Source organism: Schistosoma haematobium, chromosome 1 (assembly GCF_000699445.3).
Source record: "Schistosoma haematobium chromosome 1, whole genome shotgun sequence".
Lineage (NCBI taxonomy): Eukaryota > Metazoa > Platyhelminthes > Trematoda > Strigeidida > Schistosomatidae > Schistosoma > Schistosoma haematobium.
This window is the reverse complement of record NC_067196.1, coordinates 66566884-66588116: the sequence shown is the minus strand read 5'-3', so window position 1 is coordinate 66588116 and position 21233 is coordinate 66566884. Positions and strand designations below refer to the sequence as shown.

The window sequence follows — 21233 nt, the reverse complement described above, 5'->3', positions numbered from 1 at the left end:
AACAATCTTAATATCTATTATTACTAAAAGTCATCAGTTTTCAAATACAAACCCTTACGAGGTCGTATGTGCAAAATTAAAAATAATAATCTACATTTGACCTTAGTAAATTCATTTATATCAGATGGATTGTGACTAGCAGCACCATCTAAGATGTGCGTTTCGTCCCGCTGCGAACTTGTCGTCTAGATCTATATCCATTAATTTACTTAACAGATCCTTTATCAGTATTTGGTTGATAACCTCACATTAATGCTAAACATTCATTAGTATAAATACTTACTAAATTAGTAATTTAAGTTAGTTTCAAAAACTTTACACAACTTTTATAAATAAAAAGTATTAAGAAATGAACATTTCTTTATTTTGTTGACATGAGATTAGACTGTTTTCTTATAAACACTTTAATACACTAAATAAATGTCGTAGAATCATTAAAAGCCAAGATTCATCCTTTATCCTTTTTATTCTATTATTCAACTAGTAAATAAATACCATATATATTTGTATTTAATTAAAACTTTAATTTTTCATTTTATTAATTAATGTCCACTTTTTATTTACAGTTTTGTTTTACAAATATATGGTGCTTTCCTGGTTAGCGTTTTTTTCTAGTGAGTTAGTTTTCTACAGAATAGGGTCTCTAACCCTATGCCCAACCCTCTTCCTTCATCTAGGCTTGGAACCGGCAGCCGCCCCATAGGGGCTCCAGGCGGAGTTACAACTCTATTGTATTATAATAACAGAATATAATACGTGAATTAATTTCTTATTTTGTACATCGTATGATATCAAAATATTTATTTTCATATGATTATTACAACTGAATAACACGTCTTATTGATGATGATAATAATAAGCTGAATCTAGAAAAAAACACAGCAAAATGTTCTTGGTATTCAAGTATTTCTATATATAAAGTCCTAGGGTTGTTCCCTATGATCTTCTAAACTGATGTATTTCCCACTTTACATAACTAATTTATCAAGCATCATGAATAATACAAAAAATATATTTACAAACTAATATGAACTAAATTTGATTTGATACCTACATGCAAACAAGTTGAAAAATTAAACAAAAGGAAGATACCTATTTTTGTTTTTCCATAAAACATTAAAAAGTATTTACTTGTTTTCTTTGTATAGTAACTTATGGCTACCCAAGTTTATAACCACCCAGAATATAACAGGGATAGTGACTGCAAAAAAACTGAATATATTACACTTTTCGAAACCAAAACTCAACGGTTCGTTTCGAAACAAAAAAAAATATTTAAAGGAAATTTATCTCCGTGATTACTGAATGTTAAAATAATTTTTATCACATCGATTAAATCAATATTTAGGTATGAAATAGTAATTAGTTTTTTTTGTTTCTGTACAATTTATTATCATTTTCCTCGTACTGTACATCAGATGACATTTTACGATCAATAATAATAATTATTACTATCATTATTGTTAATGTCGTTTTTACTATTATTATTATTATTACTATTCGTAGTAGTAGTGTGATGCGTGCTACTTATATTGATATAAGTAGTATATGACGCGAGTCAGGAATGTAATGTCTGGCAGCAAAAAATAGGGAAGATCAAGAAAGGAAGAGCGGGAATAGAAAGCAATTAGTATGAAAATGCAAGAACAACGAGGTTCGAGACAATTATTGAACATTTTACAAATTAAGTATAATTGTATGGTTTTTCTATTTTACCAAGTAACTCTGTAATTTTGTGCTAAATATAATTCGGTTGTCCTCACCTGTGTTCTCCTTCACTTCAGTAGTAGTAGTATTAGTAGTACTAACTGTATTAAAATACATATATCAGAATTTACTTTCCCCAAAATCACTTAAGCTTACTGAACGATGCTGGATTTTAGCAAAAATCAATTATGATCAAATTTGTCATTATTGAAGCTCATTTATAAATAACAGTAGAATATAATATACAATTTCAAAGTAGTCATTAATTGCAGTAATAGAGAAAAAAAACGATCACAGTTGAAATATTTAAAAGTTTCAATGTTTTTATTTACCATGGAAACCTGAATAAATAAGCACGTGCTTAATATGATTATAGTGAAAATCTAGTTAAAAAACAGAGATGTTTTACTAAAACAATGTCTAGTAACTTTATATTAAAATTATCTGTATAGTTTTAACTTTATATTTTATATTACTGTAAGGGATTTACAGTACTAATGGACAGAACATTTCATCAGATCGTATGTATTTGTGATCATCAAAATTTTTGTAGATGAAAACTTATTTGTTTTAGTAATTATTTGTTCTCGCCATATCTTATTTGCACTATGAACGTAGAGGGAAAAGTGTCACCATTGAATAATTAAAGTTGGATAGTGTTTAGAGTTTCTGTCTTATTTGGGAATTACCAGCTAGAGCTCTTTTATGAACACTAACATACGGGCTCATGTAAACACAAATGACTAGTCCCAGATGAGACGAAACCCTCATTCTAGTTCTGATTGCTAGCCAAAATCAATCTGTTATAAATAATATTTAACAATATTATAGTAATCTATTCAAGTTTAACATGTTCTGATAGAGACTAATTAAAATCCAGTCCTTAACAAGAACAATGGGCTGATTTGAATTCTTGCAAATTGATAATAACATCATGAAGTACTTTTAGTGGTATTGTGTTCTTTCAGCTATGTGGTTTAATTACAGAGTTCTTGTTGTAATTTTGCACAATATCATCAGCTCCAATTTTGCATAATCATTTCAATTATTAGATATTATTAGAGACTTCACAACCCCTTGCTAATAATTATCATGTACTTACTAATGGAGAGCTTCTAGAGGAAATTTCCGGAGTTTTAATGAAGGGTCTTGAACAACGAGGTTCATCCGTGTTGGGTGTGAAGAAGATATTCACCAAAAACAATGAAAGATGGTCACACGTTATAGTATGTTGATTAAAGTTAGATTTGTATACTAGTTGATCCCAGCTTAGTGGTCTAGATGTTGAACGTTCGCACTCGACACTGAAGTCCCTGAGCTATATTACCGATACTCACTGCTGAAGAGTATCAAACTAGAAAAAAATATTCATCAAGTGCTTTCAGGATTTCGTTCATGAGAACGATAAAATTCAACAATTTTCAAAACCCTTTATCATATAAATTAATTATTTACATATAATATTAATTGATTTGTATAAGGAATTTTACTAGATGAAGATGACACAGATTACAAACAGAAACAATTCATCAATACAGTCAAATGAATTATCTGCAAAGAGAGAATGGAGGAGGAGGAGATACCTGAAAAGGAAATTGGATTAGAGGTGGTCTTAGTGACCTGGGAGCGTGACCGCAGTGCCCAAGGGACAACTGCTTGAGGTCGGTCACACACGACCTTTTTATGGGTAATTTTTGTGTTAGCTCCGTACTTTTTGGGACCTTACCACCGGAGACGGATATCCGTGAGATAAGGCGAGGTGTGTATTTTTAGGGTCGACCTTTTCTAACCCCACTCCTCCTTGTGGGAAGGCAGCATCGCTGTCATACCGGTTGTCTGAAGGAAACACCTTGCTGCTGTCACACCTCTGTACAGTCAGCAGTACGACTTCGCCTTCGGACCTTGGGTTTGTTGCTTTTAGTCTTACTGCTCTTCAACTGACCTGTCTGACATGGTAGGACTTTGAGGAACAGTTGTTCCAGCCAGTATAGTTCGGTTGCTTCATCACGATAGGCAAGCCCGACCACCACGTCAAGGTAGTAACAACGGTAATGATAAATGCTAATAAATTTTTCGTTACACGAATGGTGATTTGCTTATTAAAACCTTTGAGAAGGATTTACTGTTTTGTTAATATAGAAATGGAACTGTAAAAATAGTTTACTTAATCTATTAAATCAAAAGTAAAGGGTATGAAATTTAAATAAGATGAAAGTCATTTTATGTATACAACTATCGAACAGATATTTAGCTCCAACGTAGATTGATCATTGGAATAAAAGTTCTTTTTTAATCATCAAGCTAATGATCTTCATTCAACTTCATCTTAGGTTAGAGATTGTGGGGCTATACTAATCATTAAACTACAGAAACAACAATTTGTTGAATGCATCATTTATTAGTTAGTGAATGAGTATTTTCGAATAGATTGTTAGTAATGAAGCCAAACCTTGAATACTAACAAATACTATGTGAATAATTTTAACTGAAATAGAGCTGTTTCTTGCATCACAAGTTTAAATAAAATGCTTACATTAATTATGTTGGAGAACGAACACGGGAAAACGTATCCTCACAAAAGGTGCATCGTGAATTTCAATCAAGTAGTTGAAATATTTGTAATCAGAGAATGTATATAACAGGTTGGTAATCCTATATTGTTTGTGATCTACACATTAAGTTTTACCTATATAATCGTCATTAATATATGATGAACCTGATAAATATGTCAATACATATCCGAATATTAATTAAACAAGAGTGTTTACTAAAGATCAAGCAAATACACTAAATCTCCATCAGAACTAGAAAATTAAAAAAATGAAAAGATTTTTTAAAACCAACTTAACAGCAGGTAAACAGGCTACAAAATTATGATAGAAGTCTACCTGAAGTTTGTGCTGATGATGTCGTCTAGAAGAAAGATGGAAGCTCCATGACCAAACTATCCAGCTCAGAGGAATAATTCTATCAAAATCATCCACCTGAGCTACAAATCTTCTCCACCATGGATATATTCATTTTTTATTTTTGGTAATGTTACATATGAAGAAGATAAATGCGAAACTATCCCTATACATTGAAAGTAAAAAGCGCTGTAATTTCGAATACGTTTAATTTAAATTATGGGTAACAGTTATATGTAGTGCTTTTAATAATTTCATGTAGTGAAATAAATAATCATGTCACTAGTGTAAATTATTTATCTCATTTTTAAAATGTTCCTTCGAAACCCCACATAAATTGAGCCGGAATAAGAAAGAGAAATTCAAAAAAAGGAATCAGATTTAGAGCCTGAACGAACATGTATGCAAAATAATATGAATTCATTATATTTCGTGGTTTCTCATCACCTGCTTACAACCAAATATCTGTCATCATTTACATTGGGGTAACATAAAGTGTGAGACAATTGACATAAGTGAATGAAATTAATTGGAATGACATATATTTATATATATGCAAGAACATGCTGGAGGTTATTTGGTATTAGAATAAAAAGAACATGAGGACTGTGTGATGTAATGATTGAGTGAATTTCAGAGAAAGATAAGATAAATTGTTTGATAATTTTCAAATCTTGAGGAATGTTACTGGTATGTCCACTGTCAAATAAATTCTAAGCTATTGTACTTTTAAGAGCTCTTGTCCCTCAGCGCAATAGCCTGGCATTTACTTGACACTAGGCATATCAATGACATTTCTCAAGCTTTCAAAATTATTAGCAGACAAAGAAATACCGTTTCTCTTTGGTTTACTGAACTTACATACTTACACCGGTTACTCCCAGTGGATCATAGGATGCCGACCAGTATTCTCCAACTCACCATGTCCTGGGCCTTCCTTTCCAGTTCTATTCAATTTTTGTTCACTTTTCTCATTTCTATCTCCGTTTCTCGGCGTAATGTGTTCTTTTGTATTCCTCTTCTCCTTTGGCCCTGAGAATTCCATGTGAGGGCTTGTCTTGTGACGCAGTTGGATGCTTTCTTCAATGTTTGTCCTATCCACTTCCGGCGCTCCATCCTGATTGCTTCCTCCTCTGGAGTCTGGTTTGTTCTCTCTCACAGTAGGTTGTTGCTGAAAGTGTCTGACCAACGGATCCGAATTATTTCGCATAGACAACTGTTGATAAACACTTGTATCTTCTCCAGGTTTCCGCCCCAAACAGTAGAACTGTCTTGACATTTGTGTTGAGTTCCAGATGTTTTTCAGTTGTGAATATGCTGTTCTTGCTTTACCGATCCGCGCTTTCACATCTGCATCAGATCTATCGTGTTCATCAATGATGCTACCCAGGTATGTAAAGGTTTTAAAATCTCCCAAATCTCCGTCAAGTGTGATTCGATTGTTGCGTACTGTGTTGTGTTGGAGAATCGTGCTTTTCCCTTTGTGTATATTGAGACCTAGTGCTTCTGAGGCTACTGCTACACAGGTCGTTTTCCCCTGCATTTGTTGTTGCGTTTGCGATAGAAGAGCCAGATCATCTGCGAAGTCTAGATCGTCCAGCTGCATCCTAGATGTCCATTGTATCCCGTGCTTCCCTTCAGATGTTGACGTCTTCATGATCCAATCGGTCACCAAGAGTAAGAAAGTGGATGAGAGTGAGTAACCTTGCCTGACACTGGTCTTTACTTCGAACGAGTCTGTGAGCTGTCCTCCATGCACGATTTTGCAATTGAACCCATTATAAGAATTTGATATGATATTGACTATTTTCTCAGGTACGCCGTAGTATCGAAGAAGCCTTCATATTGTTGTCCTGTCCATGCTATCAAATGCTTTCTTGTAGTCAATGATGTTGATGTAGAGTGATGAATTTCATTCAAATGATTTTGTCTACAGTGATCCGTAATGTAGCAATTTGGTCTGTACACGACCGACCCTTACGGAATCCAGCCTGTTGGTTTCGAAGTTGGGCGTCTGCGGAGTCCTTCATTCTGTTTAACAATACCCTGTTGAAGACTTTTCCTGGTATTGAAAGAAGAGTGATGCTTCATTAGTTCTCAAACTTGCTAAAATCGCCTTTCTTTGATATGTTGATCAGATGTCCTAATTTTCACTCTGTTAATTTCGTTTTGCTGGAGCGAATGCGATAAAAAAACTTGATCTATGTGTTCAAAAAATGAGAGTAATAAACCTATCACTAACTTGGTAATTCAGTTTTTGGTCATTAGTTTTATTTTTGTTAATGTTTAGTTTTTTATATTGCTCTTCCACTACCAAATTCTTATTTTATGTAAATTTAAATCACCCTTTCACTCATACATTTTTACCCACTCCATTCTCTTAAATTATGTGAACTCTTCAAATACTGCAACCCATCTTACCAGTTTTTTTAATTTCAGAAATCTTGTGCAAACCCTCAGTTGCCTCGAAAATTATCACACAATTTTTCTTATCTTTCTCTGAAATTCACTCAATCATTACATCACACAGTCCTCATGTTCTTTTTATTCTAATACCAAATAACCTCCAGCATGTTCTTGCATATATATAAATATATGTCATTCCAGTTAATTTCATTCACTTATGTCAATTGTCTCACACTTTATGTTACCCCAATGTAAATGATGACAGATATTTGGTTGTAAGCAGGTGATGAGAAACCACGAAATATAATGAATTCATATTATTTTGTATCCGTGTTCGTTCTGGCTTTATTATAAAGGGAACTCATTGCATTCAATTTAGAATATTTGCTTTCTTTTTAACAACTGAATGAAAGAAAATATCCCTTGATGTAAACTTTTTCTTTACAATAGAATTAAAAAGTATTTTGATTACATTCTTATTATTCAATAAAATACACAAGTATTTCATATTGCACAATATCATATAATGCATTAGTTATTATTTCTTAATAAATGCTTTTAATTCTTCTTTTCCTTATCGAACTATATACATAAAACGATTGTGATATTGGAAATTTTGAATGAATAAAACTCGACGCTAGACAGTTACATGTTTTATGATACGTGATATATGATAGAAAGAAAAGTCAAAGTTTGATTGATTTACTCATTATGAGTTTTGTCCAACATTACTTCCGTTTTAATTCAATGTAATGATTACCTAATATATTATTTCTGTTCTTCTCTCGTATGATATTTTATTCTGTATAATATACGATATTCTTGTATTCCCTTGATATGAACTATGCTCAGTCTGTGATTTGTTATAACTCTAAGTATTTTTCATATATGTGGTTTCATCCTTATTATTAATCAAAATGGGTGTACAATCAATATATAAATGAGTGTATTCTCTACTAGAGTCATCGTCGTCGTGTTTTGGGGTTAATAAATCATCACTTATACCAGTCTTTGTGTTCTTACTTTCGCGTCATGGGAATTGCTGAGGTCCCTCGTTCCAAGTATAAGTGATAAGCATTTCCGACATAACAATCACCGACAAACAGATACAAAAAGTAGCATTAAAAGAGCCAAGACAATATGCATTCAAACCACAAATTATAAAAATAGGCTAACACTCTTAAGATTTTGTGTCATTTCATTTTATTTATTTGAACACATAAATATTGGTACAACGGGGCACCAGATATATATACGCCACACAGGATTTTACGTAATATCCTTTTAAAATCCCACTATATTCAGGATACATTTGAATTATATAGTATTCATCAATAGTTAAATACTTTTGTTAGTCTTTAACTGTAGGGTATTTATGAGAAATAACTCAAGAAGATTTGATAAAGATTTATATTGATAAATCATGAACATTTGTTAATTCATCAAAATTATTAAAAGTATACTGATCTTTTTCAAATTTGAACAAACTTTTGAAAGCAAACAAAGGATGATGGCTAGCAGTGGAGTCCGGGATGCGCGTTTCGTCACATTTGGGACTCGTCAGCTAAATATACCTGCATTCCAGAGTTCATGTTGATACAGTTTTACGCATCAATGGAAGGATTCAGTCAAAGTGAATTTAAAATTTTGAAAGGATTAAACTAACCGTGAACAATAAATAAATAAATAATCAACATTCGAAAGAATGAATAAATGATGTTAGTCTATTTAAATATAGAACAACTTATATAAGCGAACAATATTGTTTTCGATTAGATCCTTATCAGGCTTTACTCTAATACACAGTAATATTTATATGCATATACGAAATTATTAAACCAATCAAGGTAGTTTATGAGTTAATGATAACAATGAAAAAGATTACATAATAAGTGAAAAGTACAAATCTATAGTATGATGACTGGCTTAAAGCAATGTTACATAAACGGAAATAGATCAATGATTAAAAAAACATAGCCAGTAAGATAACATTTATAAAAATCATAAGATTACGTAATAAGAAGTATTCAAATAATTAGACCGTGAAGCGTATATTTGAGAGAGAAAAAGGATGGGAGGATGTGAAGAAAAATTAACGAACAAAGAGTATGGAAAATAATAATAAATGATTTCAACCAGTGGAATTTCTAAAATCTCCACAAAACCCCTTTTGATAATAATCATCTGCTCACTAGGGACTGACTTCAGGAGATACTCCTGGAGTTCTAGTGAGAAGCCGTTACCAGGAGAGTTCAACCAGGCCTGTTGTGAGATATCAACTCACTGAAGACAATGGTGTACGGTGGCGCAACTTCGTGGATTGGTTGAAGTTAGACATTAACACCATTGGATGCTGGCCGGCTCAGTGGTCTAGTTGGTTAAGCGCCTGGCGCGAGATCGATAGGTCCTGCGTTCGAATCTTGCGAGGTGCGGGATCGTGGATGCGCACTGCTGAGGAGTCCCATACTAAGACGAAACGGCTGTCCAGTGCTTCCAGGTTTTCCATAATGGTATTGCTTCAATTGACTGATGATTTCAACTAGTGAAATTTCTAAAATCTCCACAAAACCCCTTCTGAAAAGAAGTTTTTCATCATGGCTCTCTCTCTCTATATATGATTTGCAATAATGAAATAATACTCATCGAGTGGTTACATTACGTAATAATTACATAATGACATAATGACGTTGCATAATATATGAAAAAGAGAAGGAACGGAATATTTTAATGGATGGTCAATAGAACAGTAGTTACGTAAGAATCAAAAGATGAATGTTGAAAAAATTAGTAAGTTCAAAAAAGAACAAAAACAAAACTTAAAAATTAAAAATTAAACGGAATGGAAGAAATACGAAAAAATAGTTCTGCTGAAAGAAATCACAATTCATTCCTTCCTTATTTACCAAATGTCAAAATGGGAATTTTCACAATAATAAATAAATTCATCTATTAAGGCCAAGGGAGAGATAAGTGTGTTACAAATTTCTTATGAACACAGAAACTTGGATTGTTGGCTCAAATTCCTATAGCTTCTGCTATGTGTAAGAGACGAGATCTAACACCCTAAGGAAAACTAGTAGGAATACGATTAACTCATAAACTACCTTGACTGAATTAATAATTTCGTATATGCATATAAATATTACTGTATATTAGAGTAAAGCCTAATGAGTATCTAATCGAAAACAATATTGTTCACTTATATATATATAGCTCTATATTTAAATATACTCAAGATATTATTATAGAATTTATTTACTGAATTTCTACTGGTTATTTAATACAACTCAACTCAACTATGAACCTATAATCTATCATTCATATCTAACCAATAAATATCAAGATAGAATTTCGTTATTATTCTTTTTTGATAAACAATAATTCATTCTTACGTAATTAAGTGAAATTATCATTTCAAATGTCAAACTGTCGACCAGTACATTTTTTTAAACAAATCATTTACAAATTAACATTGATAAGTTTGTTTGTTTGTTTGTTAAGTTTATACATAAACTTATCTACATAAATTTTATGAAAAATATTTAATTACGTAATTTTAGTTGCTATGACAATAATGGTTTATTATTATTCAGAATAATAACTGGTAGTCTATATTCAAGTATACATAAACTATGACAGTAGAATTAAATCAACCTGTTGAATATACCAATGAGTTTTTAAATTCTCTACCTTATAAATCTACATCTTCAGAAGTTTGTTTAAATACATGTGAAAATATGCTTAATGAGAATGAATTCAAGACAAAAAAATTGGTAAGTTTTATATATAATTTGTCATTATTAAGTGATTCTTGGTTAAATATCTGTTATAATTAAAGAATTCAAAATAATTTGCAATTAAAGATCAATTGTTTCTAATCTTGAGGGAACTGGTGCTCCCTGGCGGACTCGATCTCGTGTCACCCAGCTTCACAATCAGAGACGTTACCACGGAGGTATCCGAGCCGTGACCGACCTTCTGTAGGACTGAGATGTAATCACAATTTATTGATCACTGGGTGGTGATCAATGTCATGCTTGTCTAGTCCTTATTAATGCAGATCAAATGCTATCGATCATGTTGCAATGTGGCCATCAGTCTAGGTGACACGACATCGAATCCGCCAGGGAGCACCAGTTCCCTCAAGATTACAGGTACACTTTACTGACGAGTGCCAAGTAGCACGAAACCCGGGTCCAGGGTTTCCTGTCGACTACCTCCAACCACCATCTAATCTCAATATATAGTGCCCGCAGTGTCGAGTCACCTAGACTGGTGGCCACATTGCAATATGATCGATAGCATTAGATCTGTACTAATAAGGACTAGACGCGCATAACATTAATCGCCACCGAGTATTCAATCAATTGTGATTAATTGTTTCATTAAAATCTTGGTGTATCAATCATTGTTTAACATTGTTTTTTAAGACTTAAAAGATTGATTTTATTATGGAATAAACATCATTTGATATCTTACTAATTACGTTTAAACTTTAGGTAGTTGTGTATTGATCGAGAACTCATAGGAGGGGGGTGGGAGAAGATCAACTTATTTACACATTTCCAATAAACCAGAAAGCTTAATTTACTTTCACAATACAGTTTTTCATAGCATAGTATATTCTAATGCATAGATTTTATCATCTCATTATTTTTATACGATACAGTTACAAATCTGTTAAGGTTTATATTTTTAATTTTATTCATCTAAAATGTTTATGTAGACAAGTATTAAATGATTTCTAGTTCATTTTGTTACTTTTATTTTCATGTTATTGTAAATAATCGAACTTAAACTTAATATTGATGATTAAAAACTACAAATACTACTTGTTTACAAAACTACTGTAGTGCATTCTAATGATGTTGACAGATATAAGTAGTATATATCATCAATTGAAAGTGAAATACCTAGTGGCAGAAGGTTGAGAAGAACGAAGAGAAGAGAATGAGAATAAAGAATGATTGATGTGGAAACTAAAGAACAATCAAGTCTGAAACAATTGATTAAACTTTTGCAAATGAATTATTTACTGTATGATTATCAGATTTTACTAAGAAATTCTGTAATTGAGTGTCCAAATACATTTAATTATCAACACTGATGGTCTCGTTCACCATATTATGATCAATTTTAAGTTAAGATAAAGAGATTAACATTAGCGTTGAAAGTATACTTTAATCAAAAATTAGAAAAAAACAATATTAGTATTATAATTTTTACCCTATCACTTGTTCGCTTATTAATCATGACTGTTTTTATATGATCTTATGTGTGCTGATTACTTACCTTACTCATTGTGTTTGTAAATCAGTTTTGTTTGACTGTAAAGATCGACTCATGCTTGGCTAAATTGAGTTAGGCCACTCGCCTTCTCCATTGTGCATCATTTTGTTTCGCTTCGCATTCCGATAAACGATTGTACGACATGTACGTATTCGAAAATTCATTCTGGTATTTGAATTATTTAATTCCACTATTCACGAACGCGATTTAAGTCGATGATTGTACACGAGGATTGACATGTATATTTCGATAACAATCAGTAAACGACCTACCTGGAGTCAGATATATGGCGTTACCGTTCAGATCCACGAAACAATCCAGCGACTGTTTAAACGAAGGCTTAACTCAATAATATGATTTGAATCCAGATGTATTTGTCTACAATACATGAGATACACTTATGTAAGGTTTACAATAACATAAGAAATAGCATAAGAAGGTCTTTATTAGACATTTTTTCCAGTTCTTACATTATTCGGTGTTCTATAGCCCTAAAAACGAGAACATATATTTTCCCCAAAGTATATTTCATTATTGAGTTATTATATAAATAATCCATTGATTTGAATAATCGAACGACCATTATTTAATACGGTTCCCCCCTTTATTTGTAATTCTTGTCAGTAAATAACACTTGGTTGGCGAAAATCATCTATCTCACTGTTACAAAACTTCACCAGAGTTTAGTGAGGAATCGAACAATTTTACAACATTACCAGCTATGTTATCAGGAGTACATTAAGGATGAACAGCTGTAAGAATGCTTACTTCTTTAAGAAACAACTTGCCAGATCATTTGTTTTTAAATAAACTTTTATTCAGAGCTTTTCTAGTAGATTTTTCTTCCACAATATTTATGATTTTTACTCTTTCTTATGCCACTATTACTTCATTGATTCGTTTATGTTTTCAGTATGTTAACTAGTTACTACATTTCAAATTCCAATGAAATAGGATTTATGGAATTTTAATTTTTGATCTTATTATACTTTTTGATCAATAACACTCCGTATTGCAAAACCTTACAATAATATCTCCTAAATATTAGTGGCTTGCAACTGTATAAAGTATTTTAGTTTGGTAATTTTGTTACTATTAGCCTCCTTTACAATTTTATTTGTAAATTCTATCAACAATAAATAACAACAGAGATTTCAGTGATAAATTTACATCGCAATCCACTATCTTTGCATTGATATGTTTTTATATTATCTTCTTTTGTTTCATTTTCTATTACTGAAACCAGGTCCCAGTCCAACGAACTTACAATGAATGTATTCTTTACGCTTTAGGTGAATGGAGGTGTGCATGTCTAACAACCGTTTTGGTCACAGGTATTATTTTAGTATCATCATGCGGTGTTAAACAGCTAAAAAATTACATGAATTCATCTCAGTCAGATACACACTATCCTATTTCATATAATAAATACGATCAAAGTTTTCAATTATTGTGTCGAACAAGTTCTCTTCTAATTATTAATGGTTTATTATTTCTAGTCTATTTAATTTATTTAATTGAATCGTGGCAATCAAGAAACTGGATTCAAACAACATGGTTAATTGATACAAAAATGGCATATAATTTAATACATAATGCACATAAACTTATTCCTTCTATTCTTTGGCAAATCAAATGTTATCATTATGCTCATAATACACCACGATATTATAATCATTATCAACAGAATCCAATGCAACAATCCATAACATTAAATGAAACTGATTTAAGTAAACCAATTAAATATTCATTTATCCAAAATCATTTTAATAATTCAATGAAAGAAACAAATACTCAAAATAATCAATATCTATTGAATTCCAATAAGATCCCTAAACTTTTATCTCATTCTATTAATAACACCAATATAAATCCAATTAAATGTCACCGTATTATAACAATGGATAAAATGTGTTCATTTGATTTATCTAAAATTGATGCAATATGGGATCTATCAGATAGTATTAGTGAATTAGATAAATTTCAATTAATTGAATTAAATATAAAAACATTATTTAGTTTTTCTGATAAGAAAACTTATTTAGAATATCAAAGACAAAAACAGGAATTTTTTACAACTTATGAAAAATTCGATGTTTACATGGAAACTGAACAAAGTTAGTTTATTTTTTTTAAAAATAAGAAAAAAAGAAGATTCTTATCAGAAGGCGTTTTGTGGATATTATAGTAAATTCAGTGGTTAAGATCATGAGTTAGTTGAAGCTAGACCACTATGGAAAACCTGAAAGCACTGGAAAGCCATTTCGTCCTATTGTGGGACTCCTCAGCAATGCTCATCCACGGCCATCCAGTGCGTTTAGATTTTCCATTGTGGTCTAGCTTCAACTGACTCATGATATCAACCATTGAAATCATTATAATATCCATCAAACCCCTTCTGATATTAATCAATATATGCTCAGTAGTGACTGGGTTCAAGAGGTATTTCCTGGAGTTCTGGTGAGAAGTAATTACCAGTGGAGTTCAACCAAGTCTGTTGTGAGATAGTAACTCACTGATGACAATGGTGGATGTGTCGCTCAATTTCGTGGATTGGTTGAGGTTAGACATCAACATCGTTGGATGCCGGACGACTCAGTGGTCTAATCTTCAAGCGCTCGCGCCCGAGACTTATAGGTCCTGCGTTCGGATCTCGTGGGTGGTGGGATCGTGGATGCGTACCATTGAGGAGTCCCACAATAGGACAAAACGGCCCTCCAGTGCTTCCAGGTTTTCCATGGTGGTCTAGCTTCAATTGACTCATGATCTCAACCACTGAAAAAGATTTTTCTTAATATTTCAGTATTATTTAATAATGACTGTCTATAGATTAAAAGTTAGACAAAGGTCAAAGGAAAGTTCATTTTCAATTAAATATGTGCTTTATCATAAAATCTAAAATAACGAATAGATATTACATGTATTACACTATACATGTTTCTTTTTTCAATATAGTCTCGGTTATTCCATAGTTCTGTAGTGAACAGAACACCAGTGGGGACAAATGAACCTATTTGACAACAAATTACAGAACTTGTTAGTAGAATCTAACAATCATATATTAAATGCTTAATTTGCAAAATGTCCATCAGTTGTCTCAAAATGACTTAAAATTCACTGTTTTCGCATTCCCATACAAATTGAATTCTGTTTCCATTCTTTACTGTTTGATCCTCTTGTCTCTCCACTGTCAGACATTCTGTTCACGACTAACGTCATATACTACTTATGTCCATATAAGTGGCACACACCACAGTTCTTTCGTTTTGTTTTTAGGTTCAAGTAGTTTAACTGATTATTATTTTTATATTTTATCGTAAATTTGATATTAATATTGTGTTTTATCAAACTAGTAGAACAACTATGTGGCATAATCCGTATTATTACAAGCAATAAATGTATCATCAATCTTCGATTTCCTGTTTAAGTTTTGTTTGCTCAAGATTAGCCATAAAATTATCGGGCAAAATAGGCCCTAGTGGTGATCCTGTAGACCAGCTTATCAACATTTCTGCATAACTGATCGTTGAATCCGAGTTGAACCCCTTTCGTACATAGTAGTAGTATACTCGATTGATCTTCGTGTAGAGGAAGTGTTTTAGAATGCTGGTATATTAAATTTATAGTTTATTCTATTAGTACATTTATAAATAATAAACAGACATCAAATGATATATCAAATTTATCTGATATATCCACATGATTACTTTCCTCAGAGACGTATAGGCTGCCATTTTTCTGCGAATTAGTTCCAATAATTTCACTTGTCATAAAGCCAGATTATAAGATAGTGAATTTAACTGGTCGTAAAGGGATATTTGATTTGTGGACTTTATGAAGGTCATGCACGAAAGGCAAGCCTGTTCCATTAGCTTTAAGTTCATTTTAAGTTGGACAGTCAAACGAATTCTTCTTTAGAAGTTCTTTAAGGTGTTTGGTAATTAAAACTTCAGTCACGACAGTGAAATATTTTTTAGATATATCAACTTTAAGTCTCGAATAATCGTTTAGAACGTGAAGCATATTTTACACGTAGTCATTTAGATTCATCATACCGATAACTGAACCTTTTACTGTTCTTAGTACAACAACCTTATGATTATTTTGTAAATCTTTTAGTGTCGACTTATGTTGACTTATTTACGCCTGTTACTCGCTGTTGTGGAAGAGCATAGGCTGCTCACCAACATTCACCATAGAACTCTATCCTAAACAATCCTTTCCACTTGCTTCCAGTTGTTATTCACTCTTTTGATGTTTACTTTCAATTCTCGGTGCAGTGTATTCTTTGGCCTTCCACCTTTTTGTTTCCATTTGGAATTCCAAGTTAGCACTTGCCTAGTCATGCAGTTTGGTGATTTCTGCAATGCGTATCCAATCCGTCTCCAGCGTGTCTTCTTAATTTTCTCTCCATTTTGAGGTTGGTTTGTTCTCTGTTACAGTAGGCTGATGCTGATGGTATCCGACCAACAGTTTAAAGTGTGCTGCGTAAACAATCGCGCTTAAATACCTGTACTATTTTGATGACAGCTGTAGAAGTTGTCCAAGTTCCAGCTCCATACACTAGAGCTATCCTGGCGTTCGCATTGGTGATTCTGACATATAACCTTTGATCAAAACTTTTGAATATGGAAATGAGGAAATTAGATACTAATTTGAAATATCAACTAGTTTGGCATCAAACTAACTCTTTTAATCCTCATCTTTGGGTTTCAAGTTAACAACTTGATGATAAAGATTTTGAAATTGTGTTTGCATTTCTACTTTGTTAACTTTGTCGTTCGAAACGTGGAATTTAAATCCAAGAGATCTCGCATCCATTCCAAGCTTGTTCAGTTCTGTATTTGACAAATTATAATTATACTTCTCTGTCAATTCAAGAAAATCTTCATGTGTTAAATTTTTCACTAAGGATTTCAAAAGTGTACTTTCAACCGATTTGGATGTGTTTATTCATAGTTCTTGAAAAAAAACTCAGTGAACTTTGTTTGGCAAACGATATTAAGATCATCCAGGAGCTTATTGAACATAGCTTGGATTTCATAGTTAAAATACACTTATTAGAGCATTCGATATGTGATTTAGCAATTCGGTAATAATGTAAATTCAAAGCAGTTTACAACTGATAAGAAGCCTTGATATATAATAAATTCATTTCTACTCTAATACTTAAGATCTAATTTTTATAAAGTTAATTGTTTAAAAAGCAACAAAATTTCAGTACAGAATTTACATTTCATATAATTTCAAATTCACTTGCATTATATAGCCTCAAAATGAAATTTCTTAAGTATTATTATTATTTGAAATCATGAGTCAATTTAATCTAGACCATCGTGGAGAACCCGTCCTAGTATGGAACTCCTTAGCAGTGTGCATCCACGATCCCACCACCCGCGAGATTCGAACCCAGAACCTATCATTTCAACTATTGAAATTATTAAAATCTCCAAAAACCCCCTTCTGATATTATTATTATCATGAAATTTTCTAAGCTTATTATATTGGTAAGTTCAAATAATTACATCACTCGATTTCTTTCAATTAACTTCAAAATTATTTAATATCATATTGTATATTTACTTAATGGTGATCATTTTTTTCTTTTACCAATTTTTTTTTCAATAGTTGAAGTCATGAGTCAATTGAAGCTAGACCACCATAGAAAACCTGGAAGCACTGGACAGTCGTTTCGTCCCACAATAAGACGTCCACTGCTTCGAGATTTTTCATGATGACCTAGCTTCAATTGATTCATGATTTCAATGATTAAAATTTCTTAAATCTCCACAAAACCCGTTTGTTGTTGTTTTGTTGTTTTCTTTTACAGTATGTACTTTTACAGATTTTATGAAATTTCCTAAAAAATGTCTTATTATTCATCAATCATCAAAATTACCATTCTATTTAAAAGATCTAACTTATTTAATAGCTACACTTTTATTATGTTCATTACCATTAAGAATTTATATTTATGCAAATAAAGCTAAATTAAATTGTAAAATTCATAAAATATTTGGTTCTAAACCAATAAATCATTCATTAAAATTAATTCCATTAAATACAAATTCATTAATAAATACATTTCCTAATTATACTATACCATCATCACCATCATCATTATCATTATCAAATCATATCTTAAATGGTACTAATCATAATAACAAATTACATGACAATAATGAAGCTATTGTATTATTTAATAAACATATTTTAGATAATACTACTGATTTAATACAAAATTATAATAAAAAACATAAAATGATTTCAAAAGATTCTTATGATTTCAATCATATAAAATATGATAATAAAGTAAATATTAAACATAGTTCTATTGAAGATGAAGATCATGATGATGATGTTGAAGATGAAGATGAAGAAATGTTATCATTGGATATACGATTTGATGAATACATAAAAAATAAATGTATTAAAAATGATAAAAGGAACATAGAAAATCATCATAATCATTATGAATTAAATACTGTTTTAAAAAATTCTAATGCTGATGTAAAATCTGTGTGAAATATACTACTTAATAGTATTTTTGTTAGTAAAATGTATATTGTTTAAAGTTTTAAAGCATTTGAATATTTATATCAAGTGAACTCAAAAGATGTAAAGTTATATTAAGAAAGTGTTATATCCGAGCGAAGATTAAATTACGAGTAACTTCTGAGACCTATTAATGGACTATTATTATTTATATATTCTCATGGTGTAAATATTCGGTAACTAGATTATGTATATCTATATTCCCCTTGTTATAAGCTTTATTTTGACCTATAATTTATTATTGTACGATTTACGGTTAGTAAGCTATGTTCAGTTTATTGACTACTGCCTCTCACGTTCATAGCCACATTTGGCCAAATATTGTACAAATGTTATTTCCTATTTTATGGTACGTTGTGGTCTGTCTGGTTAATATATAAACCGAGTATATTTGAAATAAACGATTCATATTACAGAAGCTGGTATTGTGTTCTGGACTCGAGCGGACGGGCTAGGAGGACATAGGACCAATAAGGACGCTAGACAGCTTATACCGGTCGAACGTCATTGGTTTGACACAGTGCTAAGATTGCGTAAGTCGTATTTTGATTGGTGGATAGGTCACGTGATAAAGAGCCGGACATAAAATCATAAAAGAAAGGACATAGGGTTCCGATTTTCATGTTAAAGTTCAATTACGAGTGTAATTAATGTTATATCAGATGGTTATAATAATCATTTCTATATATTTCACACATTTTAAAGCAAATATTTTCAGGCTTTTTTCCAAAATAACTAACTTTACAAAAATGAATAAGAACTTTCGTTTAAATTTGATCGAATAGTTTCACAGTATTTGGGCGCTGAGTTAATATGAGACATTAAAGAGCAACAATGTATTTATAAAATCTCCGCGAATGAATTTTGAAGTAACTCCAAGGTTTTGCCTGGCAATCTGATTTCGTTTTCACATTACATGTCTCTTACACAATAATGTAAATACCTACTTTAAACATCGTTAATATTGATTGAATGACTTATTCAGTATATAGTAAACGGGAGAACCTTGTACCTATCTATATTCGATGATTTCGTTGCTTGATTATATTTCCTTGAAAATGTTTGAATCAGATTGCCAGGTGAAACGTTAGATTTACTTCAAATTCATTCGCTGAGATTATACAAATACATTGTTCCACTTTAATGTTTTACAAAAATGATTTAATCTGTTCAAGATATACTTTATTATTGAAAATCCTTTTTTTTCATTAAACTGCTTGCGTTTTTCTGGTTAGTGTTTTTTAGCGAGTTAGTTCTCTACGGGATGGAGTCGCTAACCATATGCATAATCCTCCTCCTTTGTTTGGGCTCGGGACCGGCAATAGTCCCAGAAGGGCTCCAGGTGGAGTTATTAAACTGCTTGAGGCAATACTTTTTCTTCGGTATTCATTTCCAGTTTATGAAAGCAATCGATTACAAATAAAGTAAGAACTTATAGCATAATTTAATAATGTAGAAACTTTTTCTGTTTCTAATATATTTTTAAATAATGATTATTATCAGATAAATGGTTATATAAGAAAGTCAAAACAATTGTTGATTACTATTTGTAAGGCTTGAGCTTTGATTTATGTATGTTACACATAATATAATGTGAAACAAATGATTACAGAACATGTAAGATATTTTGCTTTAAATGTTGTTTTAGGTTCTTCATAGTTGCATCTAATTTATTCCAGTAAGTAGGTACAATCATAGTAGAAACAATAATTACCTGACAAATTATTCACCTTCCATATTGTTCTTGAGCCATAATGCTTAAATTGACCACAGTAACATGTTAATGAACACTATAATATTGTGTTGAATAAGATTATTAGTTATTTGTCTAAGAACTAGTCTGGAGAATTACGAATGTCTTGAAAAATGTTATTACTGAATTATTTATCCTGTCTATTAAGGCGTTCAAATACAAGGCAATACCAGGCATTGTAATCAATTATGTATAATTCATATTCAGTTTAAGTGAGTTCACTGGTCATCTGTTTACTAGGAAATTGGATTAATACATCAAACTGGATTTTCTTAACTGACTAGTTTACTGGTGTTCTTTATAAAATGTGTTATTTTTTTGGTTTCATGTAAACACTACTCCCTTTCTCTCCATTCAATAGGTTTCAATAAAGTAGTCCTTTTCATTCAAATAAAGAAATTGCATGACATATAATGCAACATAGTCACTGTTAAAAAGTTGTACTGGTAGTTGAATCAACTGACTCTATCTATATGATATATTACAAAATACATATTACTCTGATCATTAGTTTTTAAATTACTGTATATAACGTCTTAATTTTCATAAGAAAATATAAGCGAAATACTGGTCATACACAAAGTTCCCTTAGTTTGAAATTGGACAAAGCACCTTGT

General features: G+C 31.5%; 1 protein-coding gene across 1 annotated transcript; it reads left to right on the top strand.

The window, feature by feature from the left end:
* Positions 1-10651: 10651 nt before the first annotated feature.
* On the top strand, positions 10652-19281 carry MS3_00010195 (uncharacterized protein; the record flags this gene model as incomplete). The annotated part of the gene is made up of 3 exons (XM_035733672.2): positions 10652-10792; positions 13555-14425; positions 18139-19281. 3 exons carry the CDS (start codon positions 10652-10654, stop codon positions 18831-18833), a joined length of 1707 nt encoding a protein of 568 aa, XP_035587794.1. The 3' UTR covers positions 18834-19281.
* Positions 19282-21233: the final 1952 nt, after the last annotated feature.